Here is a 21,252-nt window from a genome sequence, read left to right as displayed (position 1 = left end):
AGGTCACAACAACAGGAAAAAAAAACATGTCATGCAAAGTCTTGGTACGCGAAAGATCGAGATAGTGGCTTGTGGTAGGTGGCAATGGAATGAGATGAGAGCATTCCTGTCTGATGCCGTGAGATATTGTGTGGGCTGGCTGGCTGGCTGGCTGGCTGGCTGAAGATCTTTCTTCGTGAAGTCCGTGTGGCGTAGCGTTTCATTGAATGCAAATTTCGAAAACAGAAAAAGAAAGCAATGTTTTCCATTGACAGCGAGAGATGGTTTAATTTTTGTCTTTCTATTTTTACAACCTTTCGAAGGTTATTATCATTGATTATTGAGCTATATGAGTTTTCAACCACATATTTGAAAAGATGAAATTCGATAATCTCACATTCATTATCGCAAAGAGGTCATCAAAATTTGTTATTTTTCCAAAACATCAAATTGTTCTTTTACTAGGTATATGATTAAACAGGGGAACAGCAAATCTGGTGTTAGATTTTGTCGTAGGTCTAAATTTTCGAAGGAGATGGAAAATTTTAGAGGAACATAAAGCTTAGTTCTTTGAAATGGGACACTTTCTTTTGCTGATAGCATTACCTAAAGGGTGATACGGTCAAAATTTGGTCAAGGGAAAACGCGTGTAAATCGATGAAATCGTTTATTTAAAAAATCAAATTAAATTTCTTTTTCAAGGTAATTGGTATAAAATTCAGGAAAAATATTCAGTTAGGCTTCAGCATTTCCAAATCTGAATTGCCGGGCCTTACGCTTAACCCCTGCCATCAAATTTTGTACAGCCTTCTTCGCCGCAGAAAGCCAGTTTGCCTTGAACTGCTGCTCGTCCTTAGCTGTTTTTTGGTATTCTTTAGGTTCCGCTTGACAATAGCCCAGTATTTCTCAATCTGGCGGAGCTCTGGCGTGTTGGGAGGGTTCTTGTCCTTGGGAACCACCTGTATGTTGTTGGCGGCGTACCACTCCATGGCCTTTTTACCGTAATGGCAAGATGCCAAATCCGGCTAAAACAGTACGGAACAACCGTGTTTCTTCAGGAAAGGCAGCAGACGTTCATTCAAACACTCTTTCTCGTAAATTTCTTGGTTGACAGTCTTGGAAGCTAGAAGCTATGAAAATGCTGCTTTTCAAGCCACAGGTACAGATGGCTTGCCAAACCAGATATTTCTTCGCGAACTTTGACAGTTTCATGTGCTACCTTTCCCCTTTCTTTTGCCGTATAAAACTCCTGTCCCGGAAGCTGCTTGTAGTCGGCTTTGACGTAGGTTTCGTCGTCCATTATCACGCAGTCAAACTTCGTCAGCATCGTCGTGTACAGCCTCCGGAATCGCGCTTTGGCCGTCGTATTTTGTTTATCATCGCGATTTGGAGTCACTACCTTCTTGTAAGTCGATAGTCCGGCTCGTTTTTTGGTTCGATGCACGGTTGTAGACGATACACCCGGCTTATTTGCGGCATCTCGGAGAGAGAGGTTAGGGCTTCGCTTGAAACTATCGGCAACTCTCTTTGTCGTCTCAGCGGCTTCCGGTTTTCGATTACCCCCCCGATCCAGACTTCCTGGCTGTCGACAAACGTTCCCCGAACACTTTAATTACATTTGTAACGGTTGATTTGGCAACTTTTAGCGATGCCAGCTTTGCGTGCGAGCAGCTGGGATTTTCGCGATGCGGGAGCAAAATGTTGATACGCTGCTCTTCTTCCTTGGACAGCATTTTGACAACTGAAGAGTGAATTCCAAAATTAAAATAGAAGCAACATTCTACACACACACACCTTCGAAATGAGGGGTGTTCAGGTTTTTTAAATGCAAAATTGAAAGAAATATTGATCAAATTTTGACCGTATCACCCTTTAATAAGCGGACATTCAAAATTTCGACAGCATTTTCTACCTATGAAAAGTACTATCCAACCTATTTTTTTTTAAACCTAAAATTAACGCATTTTAGAGATATTAACGATGCAAGAGAAAAATTTAAAAAAATATTTTGCACAGTTTCCTTCAAAATTTATCATTAACAAATTGATAGCTGTCGAAACCGTTGGTTATTCAAAAAATAACTGTGTGTGAGTGGTGAAAAAGTATGTTAACACTGTCAAAAATGTCCACAAAGTTAAAATCAAGCATTGAAATGGAGCTCATGATCGGAAACTACGCTTGAGGGTTATCAAGGAAGTCAAGTCTTATACCAGAATTTTTAACTTTAATAAGCGAAAAACTATGTGTAGACCGCTGAAAGGTCCAACATTTTTCACCGATAAGCTGAAAGTGTGGCCTAGTTATGAGTCATTCAGACCTAACCTCAAACAAAAATTTTACTTTAAGATCAATCTCATGATGTTAGATTTTTTCACCAGACATTCCATTAAAAACGCTTTAATGTGGCTTAAAAATAATCAAGTTTTGTTAATTTCGAAACAGCTGAATCTACCAAATTGGCTTCATTTTTTTTAATATTCATTTTTTCCATACAAACCTTAAAGTTCAAATTTACTCATGTAAACGTTCGCAAAAAATCAAGGATGAGTTTTGAACCAAAACGAAGCTTTTTAGACCCCAGGGTTTGATAAATTTAAAAATGACACCAAATCGGCTCAGTCTAATGTGCCAGTTTTCATTGGAATACAATGCATAATAACGTTAAAATTCCAAAAAACACGAAATAGTTAACAAGGACGACCGCTTTTGCCGACCCTTCACACGACATTCAATACTTGAAATCATTTGTTCGTTCTTTAAAACCCACGTATGCCAATTTTCATTTCAATCCAATGATTATGTAATAACGTAATGAAGCAAAAATAGAGAACATGTAATATGGACGACACCTTTTGCCGACCCCTGACATAAATGGTTGCACTTCAATTCCCCGAAAACGTTTGCACAGAATGAAAAATTCCCAGAGTTTAATCACCAGAAAACCAATTTCCCAGATTTTTTTTTCCAGAATCCATTCCCTAAAAATTTTACCCCAGAAAATTTTTCACCAGAATGAATCACTTCTCAGAAAATTTTTCACCTGAATTACCATTCACCGGAATATTGAATGTATTTATCCACACTGGAATTTCATAAATTTCCACAAAAATTGGGTTCTCACAATATTGTTCTTTTGCGGCAATCAAGGAGCATGAAAGGGTCGAGGCGGCACAAAGCCGCCGGAGCTGCCAAATCCGAGGTGGCCGCCGACCTGCCGTCGGAAGCGGTGGCCCTAAAACATTGATCTAGGTCCGCCGGAGCTTCCTGGCTTCCTAGGTGTGCGTGGAAGCTAGAAGATGATTCCTTAGCCCCGTCCGCCACGCGACAGTGGCTCAAGATAAAGTTGGCAAAAATTAATAAAAAGCTTTATTATTAAAGATTGCATGTAAAAAGTTATTTCCTGGAGGTTAAAAGGTCTCAAATAAATTTTAATAATTTTAATAATAATAATGTAAAAAGTCAGAAAAAAATTAGAAATGGACAATTTTTTCAATGTTTGCTTTTTTCCATAACTGGAAAAACGAGTTTTGACCCTTATAATGGAAAATTGAATATTTTTCAATTATATATGAATACTAGCTGACCCGGTGTGCTTTGCTACACCTTCAAAAATTTAATAAAATTTGTTAAAATAATTTAAATTTAATTTAATTTCCTAGACAGCGTTTTAAACCAAATTTCAACAAAATTAAGAAGTAAATGTTTTAAAAAGAGTGCAGTAACTGAAGTTTCTAACTTTAATAGTATTTTCTTAAAATTGATCTCTAAATTTGTTTTTCCAAGATCTGAAACTTTAACTCTGTTTTTATAAGCTTTATAGAGTTTCTAATAATTTCAATATGCATGTTTAAATGATATGCTTCTATATATACCTTACGATAACATACTCAAAATCCAGTGCAAAGCTGAATTTAGGTGTAGGAATTGTATCAAAAATCCGAATTGATGAAATGTTCGAAAAACAGCTACCTTTGAAAATTCGTCATAAATTATGTATTTCGTATTTTACAAAATCTAAAGATGTCAAAATGTGACAAATAACGTCATCTTTCCAATTAATTTTTTGAAATTTTTCTACTGTAACAGAAACAGCTTTGGCGGTTGAATGATTGAAAAGTACGGGTTTTACACAACTTTTTTACATTTTTTGTGGGCATGATCTTATAAAAAACTAGCTGATCCCGTACGAACTTCGTTTCGCTTTAAATCATTGGTACGTCAAAATGAGTTTAGAAAATGAATTCGAAACATTCTTTCGACAATTTTGGGGAAAAAATTCAACAGTGTTTAAAGTCGCTACTGTTACTATTACTTGAAATTCAAATTAAACGGTTGATTGGATTTTTATTAAAATTTATGTGAGAGTGTGTTCTTCTCGATCGGTTGCAAAATCTAGACATTATGGCAGAAACATGTACTATTTGTTTATGTGCACGACTCTTTTGCTTGACCTTCACACTTAAATTGGTATCAATTAACTGCCTCCAACAAAATTGTTACACAAAACACTGAACTTTCAATGAAACCCTCTTTTTCTGTCCCATGGCCCGAAATTCGATAATTGAAACCAATTTTTAGTTCCTCAAAACTCTCTTTTGCCATATTTTCTTTTCAATTTATCTGTAAAATAACGTCAGGAACTTGAAAACAGTGAACAGTGAATATAGACGCCCCTTTCGCCGACCCTTTATAATCCTCATCTGAACATTTTCATCTCAATCCGATGCATGATCACGACAATATCACGAAAACAGTGAGCAACTAACATGGACGGCCTTTTTTTGATCACCATTCAAAACTTGACACCTGAAATCAATTATCTTTTCTGTAAACCTCCCATGTGTCAATTTTCATTACAATTCTATGCTCAATCAAGAGAATATCGTAAAATCAGTGAACAGATAATAACCCCTTTTGCCGACCCCTGAGTCAAGATTTGAAACCTGAAGCAAAATAACGTCCCTCAAAACTCCTATGCGGAAATTTTCATCTCAATCCAATGTAGAATAACGTCAAAATCGCAAAAACATTAAAGTTGGGTATGGACGACTCCTTCAGCCAACTTCTGACCCGCAATTCAAAATTTGAAATCGATTGCTGGTCCCTCAAAACACTCATGTGCTAATTTTTATCACAATAAGATCTATAATAACGCCAATTTCGCAAAACCATTAATCAGTAGATATGGACGACCCCTTTGGCCGACCCCTGACCCTAAATTTTATAACTGTAATCGATTGCTTATCTCTCAAAACACTCATGTGCAAATTTTCATCACAATCCGATGTATAATAACGCCAATATCGCAAAAACATTAATCAGTAGATATGGACGACCCCTTTGGCCGACCCCTGACCCTAAATTTGATAACTGTAATCGATTGCTCGTCTCTCAAAACACTCCCGTGCAAATTTTCATCACAATCCAATGTAAAATAAAGCCAATATCGCAAAAACATTAATCAGTGGATATGGACGACCCCTTTTGCCGACCCCTAACCCTAAATTTGTTAACTGTAATCGATTGCTCGTCTCTCAAAACACTGATGTGCAAATTTTCATCACAATCCGATGTTTAATAACTCCAATATCGCAAAAACATTAATCAGTGGATATGGACGACCCCTTTGGCCGACCCCTGACCCTTGATTTGATAACTGTAACTGATTGTACGTCTCTCAAAACACTCATGCGCAAATTTTCATCACAATCCGGTGTATAATAACGCCAATATCGCAAAAACATTAAACACTAAATATGGACGACCCCTTTGGCCGACCCCTGACCCTAAATTTGATAACTGTAATCGATTGCTTGTCTCTCAAAACACTCATGTGCAAATTTTCATCACAATCCGGTGTATAATAACGCCAATATCGCAAAAACATTAATCAGTGGATATGGACGACCCCTTTTGCCGACCCTTAAACCTGAATTTGATAACTGTAATCGATTGCTCGTCTCTCAAAACACTCATGTGCAAATTTTCATCACAATCCGATGTATAATAACGCCAATATCGCAAAAACATTAATCGGTGAATATGGACGACCCCTTTGGCCGACCCCTGACCCTAAATTTGATAACTGTAATCGATTGCTCGTCTCTCAAAACACTCATGTGCAAATTTTCATCACAATCCGACGGAAAATAACGTCAATAACGTGAAAACAATATTTGTCTTGTATGGACGACCCCCTTCAGAAGGGGTCGTCCAAAAATCTAAAAACATTTTTCATCATTCCTGGTCCTAATGAGCATCCATGCCAAATTTCAGATCTCTAGCTCTTAAGACGGCTGAGTCTATAGAGGACAAACAAACAAACAAACAAACAAACAAACAAACAAACAAACAAACATACAGATAATTGCTTTTTATATATATAGATTTTATAAAAATTTCCGTATGTGCAGCATATAGCTTCCAACTTCAGCTTTCTCAGGCACTAAGTGATTTTTTTTCCGAGCACTAAATAACTGATTTATAGCAATTTTCCTGAAGCATGTTTTTTCATAAAAATTTTCTTGGACTTGAAATAACTTTGAAATAATTGATTGTAGCTGAAAATTGTCTGAAGAACATATTTGAGTCACATTATAGGCTTTCCAAAACTATAAATTTTAAAGAAATCGGTTGAGAAACAAGAAAGTTTTAGCGAAAACAGTGAAAACCGTCATTTGACCGCTCGCGGTATGAATAGGTATATACAAAGTGTCGGTATGTTTAGTGTTAAGCAAAAGACCTTCATTTACAAAGGCATCAATTTTGAATATCCACCTTAGGTTCAACACACGACATACCTTTATTTCGGAGAGCAAATTCTTAAAAGGTTGATGTTTCATGGCTTAAAATCGCGTTTGAACTTGTTCGACTGTGTAAAATAACAGGCGTTAATATTTTTTTTAACACTATCAGGTCATATTAAAAATTTGTAAAAAAAAAAACTCTGCTGCCACTGGAATATCAATCACACAAAAACTTTTCAACAAAAAAGCGGATCAAAAGTCTCTTCTATGTAGCCAAAATATGTAAAACAAAAACACACTTTTCATGTAAAGTACGTACTTAAATTGTGTGTAAACATACCGTACAGTGTTTCTCAGTGATTTTTTTTTTTTTTTAAATGGTTGAAACTATCTAGGCAGATTGTCAATTGGGCCCAAAAATTTATAGATGTAGATATAGTTTTATATTTTTCTTAAATCTTGTACGTTTTTACTTGCTCTAGTTTACCTTCTTATCTGAAAGTTCTTCCAGAAAATGCATATCCTTACTTTTAATAATGAAAAGTGGTTTATTTTATTGTTAACTTTTACTACTGCTGTAAATCAAAACGTTCTGTGCATTCGGTCGTATGTAAATATATAAATCAAATAAAATCTATTATAAAGGACAGGCTTTTGGTTCAGTTCATGTGTCTATTCATTTTCATCGGATTGTGTTATCGATATGAATCAAAACTAACTCTAGGCGTATTTAATTATACAATTGTATGTGTCTACATCTTCCCATTTTCCTTTTTTTTTTTTTTTCAAACGTTCGCAAAGAGTCATACCATCATTTCATATGCATCAGTACTAAATTCATATGTTTCAGACAACAATTGCTGCTTCAATTAACACGAAATCAAAATAGTTTTAATTTTAAAATCATTTCATATGGCTTTTATTTGAACGGCAAAATATCAATCTGGGTCACATTTAGGCGTCATTCATTAATAAGTGCTATACAAATGAGCTAGGAATCAAGAAAAAAAATCACATCTAGGCTTCATAGCGCCACCAAGTGCATTGAAAAAAAGCTTGGTTGAAAAATACGCGCCCAAATGTTCCCAATAATCAGTATGCTATGCCATGGTTACTATTCTCTCGCGACGTTTACTCGCGACGCCTCGACCTTGGAGAGATATTCTAAAAATAATTTCATTTGAATCGTTTGGGTCATTCCGGAGGAGTAGTACTACAAACACCGTTACAAGAGAATTTTATATAATAGATTTTTGTTCAATTAAATTATGGACTCCGAGATTCCCCTAGGTTTGTTGCATGAATATTAAAACAGATGTTTTATGGATAATTTGCATACACATCTGTTTTTTCGATACTTGATTTTTTATTTTTTAATACAACAGCGTTTCACTCAAAGCTATCGTATTCAAAATATAGCAAAAACAGCAGCTGATTTTAAGATATGTTTTTGTTGAGGCTTTCACCTATCTAACGGTATATAATTTAAGGTGGCGATCGGCAGCGTAAGCTTTATTTTGGCTTCCGAAAAATAAACAGATTTAAATGGATCGCTTCGATATAGATTTTTCTGATTCTATATTCTGATTGTTTGGTGTTAAGACAAATAAATCATATTTTTTTCGTTTGAGTTGCCGTTCGTTGAAGATGGTTAAAAGGTCCTAGAAAATATCTGAATACATGAAAATGTTCCTTAAAAAGTGAAGATTCGAATCCTACATAAAAATTGTGGCTGTCGCTGACATGAAAATTTGACTTTTTCCAGCTTTTGGGGGCTTTGAACTACTGTGCAGGTGTGAGGAGTCGGCTTCTAAAATGATTTTTAAAAGGCTAGTGTGCTTACGTAAAATCAAAGTACCTCAAACCTTCAACAAAATACAATACTGGTTGAAAAATAAATTGAGTTGGATATTTTTTAACAATTGTAAGTAACAAGTACAAAGATTAAACTAGAATGGAAAACAAAACTGCAGAAAAATCTAGATTTTGTGGCATTCTAGGAAATGTTTCATTCTGGGGAGAGAGAATTCTGAGAAATGGTCCATTCTAGGAAAAAAACATCTGGGAACAAAAATCTGATAAATGGAGCATTCTGGGAAAAAAAATTCTGGGGAATGGTTCACACTCGGGTTTGATTTCGGGTATTTGTTATTCTGAGGAAAATCATTCTGAGTAAATGTTTTCGGGCTTTTTTGATACAATCCTTCAAAACACCCATGTTCAAGTGTTCATCTCAATCCTATGTATAACATTGTCAATATCACTAAAACAGCATTTGCCTTATATGAACGACCCCTTGGAAAGGGGTCATCTCGTAAATCTAAAAACATTTTTCATCATTCCTAATCCTGATACGCACTCATGCCAAATTTCAGCTCTCTAGTTCTCAAGACGGCTGAGTTGAGTTAATCGTGGACAACGAAACAAAATCACTAACGAGCAAAAAAAACAGAAATTGCTTTTTGTGTAGGATAGATTTGCTGATAAAGAAACATGTAATCTTCCTCTTTCAAAATCGCAGGATATTCCATATTTTTTTGTATATCGTTAAAAATGGATAATATTGGAGTTTTTTTAGGCCAAATTTCAAACATAAATTTTGAATTTAGATCGAGTTTGTAAGAATCAAGAATGCAGGAATTAAGACAATTTTCTCAATAAACCTGGAATAATCCAGGTAGGTATTTCATTTCAATATTTTCTATCCAAAACTCCAGAGAACTCCTAACACATACACAGTAAACGAAAATTACCGAGTTCGGTAATTTTTTTACCGAAATCCTAACATGTGTAAATCGTTAAACTGTTCGGTAAATTTTTCGGTAAAAAATAAACGAACATCGGTAAATGAAGAATCGATTTACCGATGTTCGTTTATTTTTAACCGAAAAAATTACCGAACAGTTTAACGATTTACACATGTTAGGATTTCGGTAAAAAAATTACCGAACTCGGTAATTTTCGTTTACTGTGTATGGATAAAATCTCTCAAAATTGTGACCATAAGTACGAAAGACTTGAGCTCCATTCACTATGCCTTGGCTGCCTGAAAATTGCAATTCTCCATTAAGATTAAGAAGTAAAACTAAGATTTAAAAGTGATTGCCTGATTTAAAAAAACAAAATAAAATTCCCTCGCAAAAATTCTTGTGAAATATTAAAATAAAAAATTCAGACATGTCGGAATTTTATACTTTTACGATAAAAAAATAAAAATCAACAAGAATCAAAATTTGGAGTTCGAATTCAAGTTAATATGACATTAAACTGAGTCGGTTTGGGATAATTTTCGAATTTCTCAAACCCTGGGGTCTAAAGCTTTGTTTTGGTTCAAAACTCGCCCATGATTTTCTGTAGAATTTTTAAGTAACGTTTACAATTGAATTTTTTTTATTTAATTTAATGATTTTCGTGTCAATTTATAAATTCTCTAAAGGAAATTTCTGTTGACTTTTGCATTAAAAAAAAAACTTTTTCAGCTAGGTAACTATAGCTCAAATTTTTTTTAATGCAAAACTGATGTTATAACGAACACAAACACACACAGGGTCTCAATGAAACTAGATGTTTCCTCGAAGAGATTTTTCTTAACTTTGAGCGTACAACTTTCGAGGATGGCTAGCATCTTACAAATGCTAACACCAGCCCCAACTGAAAAAATGTTACCAAAGGAATATTATTCTGCAAAATCAGATCTGAAAGGAAAAAAATAATAATCAAGACTTGTACTCTCAAAAAGTGATTAAAGATGAAAAAATTATGAACCAAGCACCGCTGAAATCATCGTAATATTCATGCGTATAACAATGTACTTCATTTCAAAATTTATTGATTTGACTTCAGCCCTACTTCGCTTCTTTTCAATTTAATTGAAATAACGTAAACCTATTTTTTCGATAATTTCAATCATATATCTCTGTGCTTATACCAATACCGTCATCAACTTTCCAACTTTGTAACCCATCCCATTTTTTCCAGAAACCCACGCGAACACCAACATAATGGCCGAATTCCTGCCGCTCTGTGATGTCCTGTTCAATGTGATCTCGCTGGCCGGCTACTTCTGCGATGTGGTCTTCGACGTGGTTCTCGGCTATGCGCTGTACGAGCGACAGAAATATTCCTACTTCGTGGCAGTCATTGTGATCGTTAGCTTCTCGCTGATTATGTCCCAGGTTGGTTGAAAAGTTCTTAAACATTTCTTTTCAAATTTTAAATTTTTTTCTTCTTTAAGATCGTTTCCATCCGATGGTATCTAAATAAAAGGAAATTGAGGACAGTGGCAACAACAGGGCCACCCAACGAAGGCACAACGGGACACCAGGAAAACAGTTTAGAAAAGAAGAAAAAGAAAATTCCCGTTGAAGAACCGTCTAAAACCGCCACGTACAGTCGCTATGCAGTGTTGGCTCTGCACGCAGTTCAGTTTGGGGTTCTGTGGCGTTATGCCAAACTGTTCGTTCCGGTTGATCTTCGACACGTGAAGCACGAAGTGCGGGATCTTTGTATGCTGCGGCTGGTTCATGCTTTCTGTGAAGCTGCACCAATGCTGCTACTTCAACTGTATGTTCTGGTGAATCTTCAGAATGAGAATCATTTGAACGCTCTGAAGTTGAAAGCGCTGGCCAGTGGGCATCATCTCTCCAATACGGCTTTGGTTCAACAGTCCAGCCTCGCAGAGCAGCAGCAGAAAACTTTTCGGGATCTGAACGTAGTTTCTGCAGCCCTTTCGCTGTTCAGCGTGTGCTGGGCTTTGGCAAGTTTCAGTAAAAATGTACGGCTCCAGAACGTTCATCGATTGGTGCTGACCTGGCTCGGAGTTATCTTCCAGTTTTTCTGGAGATTGGGAACTGTGATATCACGCGTTATTTCCCTAACGGTTTACGCCTCCGTCTACAGTCATTGGGTGTTTCTTGTGATAGGTAAATTTGTATTTGTCGTTTTCAAGTTTGATTCGAGTATTCATCATTCGCCATTTTTCAGTTCTACATTGGTTTTCCATGTTTCTGTGGCTCATCTCGCCCAAAAATGTTTTTCATGGAGAGCGGATTTCTCGACTGAAGAAAGCGTTGCTCGGAGGATTGATAGCGTTCGTGTACATTTTTGCTTACATCAACCTGCAGGAAGTAAAACATCGACAAAAAATGGTAAATATGGAATTGCTCTTAACATTCAAGAGAGATATCTCAAAAGCAATTTTTCTATTCCAGCTCACATTTTACGTGGTGATGTTTATGGAAAATTGTTTACTGGTGTGTCTCTGGATGGTTGGCATTTGGCACAATCGTCCAGAAGGATGGTATACTATTCCGATTTCGGTGCTCTGCAGTTTCGCTATTGGTCTTTTCTTCATGATCGTCTACTATCAATATTTCCATGTTCGACGACTGGGTTACGAGGCAGGGGGACGTGCTCCTTGCGGTGATGGAGTAGCTAAATGTGGACACGAGATTTGCCGTTGCCAAGAAGCTACTGATCATTTAGAGGCGGCCAAGTCTATTGGGGGATGTAATCCTAACACGAAGTATCCACATGCCATTCCAGGTGTGTTCAATTGTCGCTTTTCGAACCCTGTAAATGCGGCTACCAAACGCAAAAAGAAAAAACCTACTACATTTGTACCGCCACCTAACTTAGCCATTCAAGCAAACAGTTCGATAGAGCAGGATTCTCCAATCGGACCGATGGCCATTCCATTTTGGCGGAGACCATTGCCAAGATCACACACCGGAGGATCAAGCGAGAACGAAAACAGTAGCGTTGGATCACGGGTCAACATCCAACAGAAGCTGCAGGAAAAGAAACAGAAACAGTTAGCAGAGCTGAAGATAATTGAAGAAGAAATCAAGCAGGGCAAATTGGTTGGACCAGGAACAGGAACTCTGAGCTCTGGAGATGATGCCAAAGCAACTCTTCCAAGACAACCTATCCCAAGGGTTAAGAAACACATAGACATCGATCCAATGGAATGGCGAGCATCGAGTCCAGATATGGCAGAGATGGTAGTTGAAAAATCATTCAACGACCTTAATCTGCTACTGGCAGCCAATTTAGACGATGTTAACAACCTGAATAAATTTAATTCCAACTACGATCCCATCTACAATAGTTTTGGACTTAACGGGATAAACATTTCGGCTCTAGTGAGCACGAGAAACGTTGAAGCACAACATGCTCCTCCAAACAACCGGAACATGTCTCCGATCTCTTCACAAATTTCGGCAACCGAAAGTAACTCGCTAACCCGACAAGTTCATCCACGTGCCAAAATGTTGCCAAACAATGTGCCAAGAAATCCATTCGCGGAGAATTATCGAGGAAACTTTGTAAGTCTATATGCCGATGCTGCAGCGAGCAACACCCACCGACCTCCATCGATAAGTCCTCGTACAACGGACGTAGCTGCATCCAATCGCGCAATTCTCTACGACAACCACAACAGACTTTACATGGATGCAAACCATCCACGCCAAGTCTCGGGAACGTACAGCAGTATGGAAAACAACGGAGCGGAAAATCTACCATTCCCATACAATGTTGTTCCACCTCCAAGAAGCAAACTAGACAGTAGGGCCACGCCCACAATAACCAATCAAAACAGCAACAGTGGGACCAATACGGGAAGCAGTAGCGGCAAGAATAACAGCAACTGTAGCACCACTAAGAAAACTTTGCCGCAGCAACCGATCCATGCGGCGCCTCCGATTCCTATCAATAACCTCAACAACACCAAACGACAGATGCAGCGAGCGAAAACGCCGGAAATCCTGCTGGCGCCCCACTATCTCGAGAACTCGAGAATCTACTACGACTGGGTGGCGCGGGAAGCCGCAAACTTGAGGTTGGTTCACGAGGGACTATCATAACGAACTAGATTTGTAACTTTCTAAATTCCATCTCTAGACTTCATGACGTGGAGCGCAACCATTCGGTTGTGAGCAGCGGTGATGAAAACCTGGACGCGGTAGATGATGGTAATGATCATCGGGCGCCTTCGGACATTGACAGTCAGGTGAGTAGAATTGTATTTTAACGTTATAATTTTGTCTGGTTGTCAGAATACCTTGAATGTAATTTTTATTTATTTATTTTCGTAGTATTCCGTCTCACGAAATAACTTGATGAACATAATTCCTCGAATTTACTCGGTTCATGGCAACCGTTCACCAATTTCTCGAAAATCCCACATTTGCCAGATCACGCTCCACCTGGTCTAACCATCTTGCTCGTTGCGCCCCTGCTCGTCTTTTTTATTAGTTGATCACCCAGGTGGTAAATCCTTTTTACGGATTGCATTCCATGGGTTCTCTGGGTCCATGGGTGCAATTGGTCGACTCATGATACTAAGTACCCCTACGCCATAAAGTCCGTCTGGAGCCTCTGGTCATAATTCCCATCCGGACCTGCATCGAAGGCTGAACCCGAGATGGGAATCCAAGTCCGCGCTTAAGCGCTCATCGGCTAACTCAGTTTCAAGTCAAAACTCCAGCATATATACCCTGCCTCTTGTAACGATTCAAGACTAAGGACCACTCCTCTGAGGACTCGAGGTCCGGCCTTTACTCGTAATTCGAGGCTCGCATGGTGTATGGTGTGAACGAATATCGTGCGCTCCACCACTGCAAGAGACCAATGACCTCTCGAGATCTTGGCTCCGCTTGGTTTGGATCGAGGCTTTCTCCTCTTTGCCCGTCCGTGTGCCAAACCGAGAGCAGCTTATCCTGGACACGTGCTTGTCACAGCACACGTCCGGGGCTTTACGAAACTTCTCGGATGATTCCCGGCGAAGACGTCATCCTACACCGACTCGAGTGCCTTACCAGCCGACGACGTGAAGTCACCCTACCCGAGAGAACTTCGCGGCGTAAATACTCTTCCCCCTACGAGTTCGACTGCGAAGAAGGTAAAGTCTTATCCCCGCAGCTTCCGTCATAGGGAGCGCGGTCTACTCAGATACTCCGCGGCGGGGGAGGTATCCTACACAACGTTCGCGAAGTACCTAACAGCTCGGCATACGAAGAAGGTAAAGTCTTATCTTTGTATGCTTTACTGCTAGTATCGAACGCACTCTACTCGAATGCCTCCCGCCGAAAGGGCATTCTACTCCGTGGTCCAGTCTTCCTCCTTCCTTCTGGCTAGCAACCCTAGGCTTTTTGCGCACCGTGTTCCGAATCGAGAGCAGCTTATCATGGACTTGCGCCTGTCACAGCACACGTACGGGTCTTTTATGCTTGCGACTTAGATGAATCCCGACGGTGATGTCATCCTACCCGATTAGATTAGTTCATCCGACGGCGATGTGAGACCACTCAACCCGAGAGTATTCCGCGACGTGAATACACTCACCCCTACGAGTTCGACTGCGGAGAAGGTCTTGTCTTATCCCCACAGCCTCCGTCGCAGAGGGCGCATTCGACTCGGATACTCTGCGACGGTACTTGGAGGTATTCTACACACAAACGCGCGACGTACCAGGCAGCTCGGCTTAGGCAGAAGGTAGAGTCTTATTTGCCAGGTCTGGACGCACACTACTCAGATGCTCCCCGACACCAACTCCTCTGCAGGGCAGTCATGATCCGGGTGAACCCATCGCTGACCACGTGCTAAGTATTAGCATCCACACACATGCTCCGCATGATGTTGTCGGCTGTCGTGTTTGGTCCACAGGCGGCAAGCGTACCCCTTCAAACCTCGGACAATTGAACACTACGTGCTCCGGTGTCTCGATTGTGTCACCGCAGGTTGGGCAGAATGGCGAGGCCACGTGTCAAAACTGGTGATGGTATGCATGAAACACCTGTGACCAGTCAAGAACTGTGTCATGCAGAAAACCACCTCTCCATGTCTCCGATCCATACAAAGTCCGACGTTAGGGATCAAGCGATGGGTCCACCGGGCGCGTTCCGAGATGTCCCACTGGTGCTGCCAGCTGGACATCGAGGCCTTTTTGGCATGTTTCTGCACATCGGGCATGTGCCTGTGCTCGTAGCAGAAAATATCTTCCTTCAGCAAGACCGATATGGGCACGACCCCCGCCACAACATCAGCAGCTACTGAGGACATCGTTCGGTATGCGCTGATTACTCGCAGGTTCATCAGCAGCTGCACACTGCAGAGCTTTTGCAGGTTACAATGCCTACTCAAGGCTGCCGCTCCGTATCACAAAATGGACGAGGTCACGCTCGCTAGGACCCTACTCTTGCTGCAGAAGATCAGTAAGTTGTTCGACATGCCCACGAAAGGGCTGCTGTAGCCATTCCCGCTCTTTGCAGGCGTAATCGACGTGGGCCGTAAAAATCAGCCGATCGTCGATCATCACCCCCACTTGATCGCACGCTTGGATTCGATTGCGCACGATCAAGCTGCAATCGTCCCTGATTGTGCTGAAATTAGGTTGGTGATCAGCACCATCTTGGTCTTGTGGTGAGCCAGACGCAAGCTCTTGGAGCGCATCCAACTGTCCACCTTCTCGATCGCTACTGTGGCGTGTAGCTGGACCTCCTCGGTTGATGGACCAGGAGTACCATGTCATCGGCGAATCCCACAAGTCTCACTCCCGTGGGGAGACACAGTCTCAGCACTTCGTCGTAAACGATGTTCCACAATACCGGGCCAAGTATCGATCCTTGTGGAACCCCTGCCGAGACACTCACTGTTTCCAGTCCCTCACTGGTCATACATACTGTAGTTGGCAATTACGGAAGTAACACTCCACCATCCTACAGATACATGCCGGAATACTCATACTAATGAGCGACGACGCAATCGCTGTACAACTGACGCTGTTGATGGCGTTCTTCACGTCAAGGGTGACCACTGCGCAAAACCGGTCTTCTCTCTTGTTTTTCAGCCTGGCTTTGTCTGCCTCTTCGATGACTAGTCGAATGGCATCCACCGTGCTGTGGCCTTTCCGAAAACCAAACTGTTTATCGAATAGGCCGTTTGCGCAATCGGTGTAGAGCTGTATCCTGCCCTGGACCACCTTCTCCCGCACCTTTCCAGCTGTATCCAGGAGACATATCGGGCGATATACTGATGGGTTATATGCTGATGGCTTTCCCGGTTTTGTCAGGAGCACCAATCGCTTTCGTTCCCATACATCTGGGAAGACTATCTCATCCACATACTGTTGCAGTGATGACCGGAACATTTCAAGGTGTTCTATGAGCGCGACCTTCACTGGTACATTAGGAATGCCATCCGTACCCGGAGATTTGTTCAACTGGAGGAACTTAGCAATGTCCCACAGTTCCTCCAGCGAAATCTGCTCCTCCTCACGCGTATCTCAGTCATATGGGACCCTCGACTTGACAATTTCGCGCAGTTTGTTTGGGCACGTTTCCTGCGGCACACCCTCGCTCCGCGTTTTGGCCATGACAATCCTGTAGGCGTCGCCCCAGAGATTGTCGTTGGCGTCTTCGCAGAGTTGCCTGAAACGTGTCTTTTGCAGAGGGCAGACCTCGCACTTGTGTAGGGCACTCTTCACTCCTCTCTCGCTGACTGGGTCCCCGCTCTCTGCATATGTCGCCTAGAACGTAGGCAGATAGTATGCAGGTCCGCGATTTCCGTCGTCCACGGGTTGCCGAGTGTCTTTCTGCTTGGCTTTCCTCGTCATTGCAGCGTCACATGCGCGTGTGAGTAACCTCGTCAGATTTTTCAAGTTCCACCCTCATTTTAACACTTCAACGAAGACGTTCTGGTAGAATTGTTTTGTCTTCCAAAGACGTGCTCCTGTTGTCTTACCTGTTCTACCTGTCTTGTGTCCACACGGTAACAACGGATCGCAAAGTGATCGCTATCGATGAACGATTCGCTCACCAGTCACTCGTCCAGTTCGGACTACAGAAAGTGACGTCAATGATGGATTTGATCTCTTCCTGTGGTGGGCCTTTGTATCGCCTACATTCCCCAGGTCTACGTTCAGCCGTGCCAGGGCCTCCAGTAAGATTTGGCCCCTGGAGTTTGTAAGGCGACTACCCCATTTACGCGTTGAAGTCACGACCGATAACAACGTGAGACCTTCAACGATTTTGTCCATCTTGACGCCGAACCTCTCCAGAGACCACCTTGAGAGGGGGACGTAGCAGCTATAGACGAACATCCCGTTGACTTTGGTTATCACGAAGTCTTTCTCTCTAGCCGACACCACCTCTTGTTCCTGTAAGCAATATCGCGGCCAAATTGGCTTTATCGGTTACCTAATTATGGCCATGGAGACCATCTTTTCCTCTTGCCGTTTCCGACAAACTCCGCTTCGCCGCCAGTCTGCACGAAGGCTCGCTCTTCTAATACTGCTTTCGTGTGCTCCGCCTATATTCCAGTACACTATTCGGAAACTTAGTAGTAACTGATGAACCTGTCAGTTGCATAGGTGTTAATCACCGGGGAGTATCCGAATAGGTTCGTTTGCTATCAGTGAAGCTTCAGAGATAAGACATTACTTTCTCCGCAGTGAATTTATTAGGAAAGGAGAATTTCACTGTCGGGGAATATCCTCGGAGTAGAGATGATGTCGACGCCAAGCGAACCATTTGGAGCGGTATGGGACGTTATTACCGGCTATCATCTAAGTCGTAGCGTAAAAGAAGCCGCAAGCGTGCCTCCAGTCATTACGAAGAGCGAAGATTGACCTCCTATTCGAAGTAATGTTTCCGGGCAGTCTCCGGGTGGGATCTACATTTCTACCAAGTTCATTTTTCAATCAAACATTCAAAATGAGCCTTTTAGTTTAGTGGTCATGTAAGCTGTCCAAAGCCAAATCGAGGACACCGTACTTGATGATTCTCGCTTTTACGTAACGATTACTACCATCACTCTTCTCATGTTTTCGCCCTAGTTTCGTAGACATTTTTCACACAAATAATGACAACCTCAATCTCTATTTCCAGGTTTCACTGCCTCGTTCGTACACTCTGCCACGGGAGTTCAAATACTACCGGCGCAACAAGGGTCGGAAGGCCATCAAGAACGAACACTTCATCGCTAGCACCAACAGCAGTGATGGGGACGTGGACAGCGGCGACGATAACGAGTCGGAACGACATTCGATAATCTCCAGCAACTCGCAACAGCGGCTTAAAAATTCCACACCCAGTGCCAATCTTGGAGCAGCCGTTGCAGCCGCCCAGCGGATGAACAATCTCAACAAACACTCGGTGGCCATGAACTACGCTCAGAGCATATCGCCAAGTTCGACGCTGCTACCGAATGGTGGTGCCCCCATGGTGGCTTCTCGACAAACTTTGAACGCCACACCACAGAATCTTCCGCACATGATGACGGGTGCTGCCAATGGCTATCGGAGCAACATGATACCCGTCGACGGAGGCGGAACCGTAAAGCAGGTGCACAGCCTGGATCTGATCAATGGGGTTGATAGTGCTGCTCTGGCTGCTGCTGGAAGTTCCGGTCATGCGGCGCACAATGGCCGGCCAATGCGACTGCGGATGTACGGAACCAAAACTAGTGGGATGGTGCGACATGAGACAAAGTTGTGAATAGGTAGAAAAACGGTAGCCCTACGTGGAATCCATATTTATTCACTAGCTAGGTCCATTTTAGTAGGTTCAGAAAACTGTTCAGAATATTCTCTATAACTTGTGATATAATCTTAAAGTTATTTTTAACCGAATTGTTATCTTTTTTTAACTGGTAGTCGAAAGTTTCAACGGAAGGTGCGAAATTTCAAAAACAATTTTAATACGATATTAACAAATGCGGCAAGATTTTATTTTCATTGAATTTGAATTTTGAGTAGACGTATTTTAAATTATAGAGATATAGGAAATAAATAATATGAAAAAATAAATCATGGTACATTGAACTCTTCGAAACATCATAAAATGTAGAATCAACACACTTTAATGAAAGAAAAAAAACAAGACGAGCGGGGGCGCAACGAGCGAGGTGGTTAGACCAAGTGGAGCGTGATCTGGCGAACGTGGGGTGCCCGAGAAATTGGAGAACGGTTGCCATGGACCGAGTGAATTTTAGGAATTATGTTCGTCAAGTTATGTCGTGAGACGGAATACTATGTAAATAAAAAAAAAAAAAAATAATGAAAGAAAAAACAAGTGCTACGCTCATGCAACAAAATTATATTACGTATTTGCAAAACTTTGACATGTACTGCCAATTGGATACACTCCTCTGCTACCTTCATAAAGGGATGGAAATCTACGGCTTGTAGCCTATCCATAAGCCGTCCTGGTAACAACCTGGCGAGTCTATTGAGAAAGCTTTATCTATTGACCTTCGCTAAAATTGACCATTCAGTGGATACAGATGTCTGATGATTCTCAGGACTAGCGCCGATTCCACGTAATGGTCCAGGCCTCCGAAAGCGCACACATGGCGGAGCTATCTGGTCAGATCTTAGAGAAATCTTGCACAAAACCACATGTTCGGATATCTCGTCCGTGTCACAGCATGCCGGGCAATGTGGCGAAGCCCTGTGATCAAACATGTAGTGGTACAAACCTGTAGCAGTACTTCGATGATGCCTGAACGTCGCACATGCAGGAGATCAAGACGGTGGGGAAAGGTACATCGCCGGCGTAGCCAATGACGAGGTGGAGCCACTCCCAACGATGAGTGGAGTTAATTCACCAGCTGGGAAGGATGGCATCACAACTGAACTCATCAAAATGGGCCCGGACAAGTTGGCCGATTGCCTACATCGGTTGATGGTCCGCATCTGGGACACAGAACAGCTACCGGAGGAAAGGAAGGAGGGGGTAATATGCCCCGTCTACATTCTACAGAAGGACGACAAATTGGACTGTGGGAACTACCGAGCGATCACTGTCCTCAATGCCGCCTACAAAGTGTTGTCCCGAATCCTACACCGCTGCCTAACATATGCGGGAGAAGTCATCAGGCCGGCTTCACGGAGAGACGGTCTACGACGGATATTCACATTACGGCAAATCCTCCAAAAATGCCGTGAACACCAAGTCCCTACGCACCATCTATTCATCGACTTCAAAGCCGCATACGACACGATCGACCGTAACAAGCTATGGAAAATCATGGACGAGAACGTCTTTTCCGGGAAGCTGATCAGACTGATCTACCGCAAACTGAAACGCGAAGCAGGAAGGATTGGGTTGATGATTAATACGTCCAATATGAAGTACATGCTGGCCTGCGGATCCGAGACAGACCGAACCCGCTTGTCCGGCAATAACAAGGTCACGATCGACGGCGACGAGCTGGAGATAGTCGAAGATTTTGTCTATCTCACCTCACTAGTGACCGCAGACAATGACACCAACCGTGAGATCCGGCGGCGAATTCTCAGCAGAAGTCGCACCTACTATAGAGTTTACAAGCAACTGCGGTCGAGGAGACTCAGCCCTCGCACGAAGTGTATGTAACCTGTACATGACGGTTACTAGAACGATTGTTTTCTACGGGCACGAGACATGGATATTGCTCGAGGGGGATCTTCGTACCCTTGGAGTACGAGCGACGAGTGTTAAGAACCATCTTTTGCGGCGTGCAGGAGTACGGAGTGTGGAGACGA

The 21,252-nt window shown here is 41.7% G+C and overlaps 1 protein-coding gene across 1 annotated transcript in view; it reads left to right on the top strand.

The window, feature by feature from the left end:
* Positions 1-19,499, top strand: part of LOC129745874 (uncharacterized) — a 32,358-nt gene extending 12,859 nt beyond the window's left edge. The window contains exons 2-7 of the mRNA XM_055739244.1: positions 10,704-10,900; positions 10,960-11,647; positions 11,709-11,872; positions 11,936-13,566; positions 13,629-13,737; positions 18,614-19,499. Of these exons, the coding sequence (XP_055595219.1) occupies positions 10,727-10,900; positions 10,960-11,647; positions 11,709-11,872; positions 11,936-13,566; positions 13,629-13,737; positions 18,614-19,222 (3,375 nt within the window). The 5' untranslated portion in view covers positions 10,704-10,726 and the 3' untranslated portion in view covers positions 19,223-19,499. The remainder of the gene's footprint in view (positions 1-10,703; positions 10,901-10,959; positions 11,648-11,708; positions 11,873-11,935; positions 13,567-13,628; positions 13,738-18,613) is intronic.
* The last annotated feature ends 1,753 nt before the right edge of the window (positions 19,500-21,252 follow it).

This window comes from Uranotaenia lowii, chromosome 2 (genome assembly GCF_029784155.1).
Source record: "Uranotaenia lowii strain MFRU-FL chromosome 2, ASM2978415v1, whole genome shotgun sequence".
In the NCBI taxonomy this organism is placed as follows: Eukaryota; Metazoa; Arthropoda; class Insecta; order Diptera; family Culicidae; genus Uranotaenia; species Uranotaenia lowii.
Note: the sequence above shows the minus strand (reverse complement) of the source record. Positions and strands in the feature narration are given on the sequence as shown.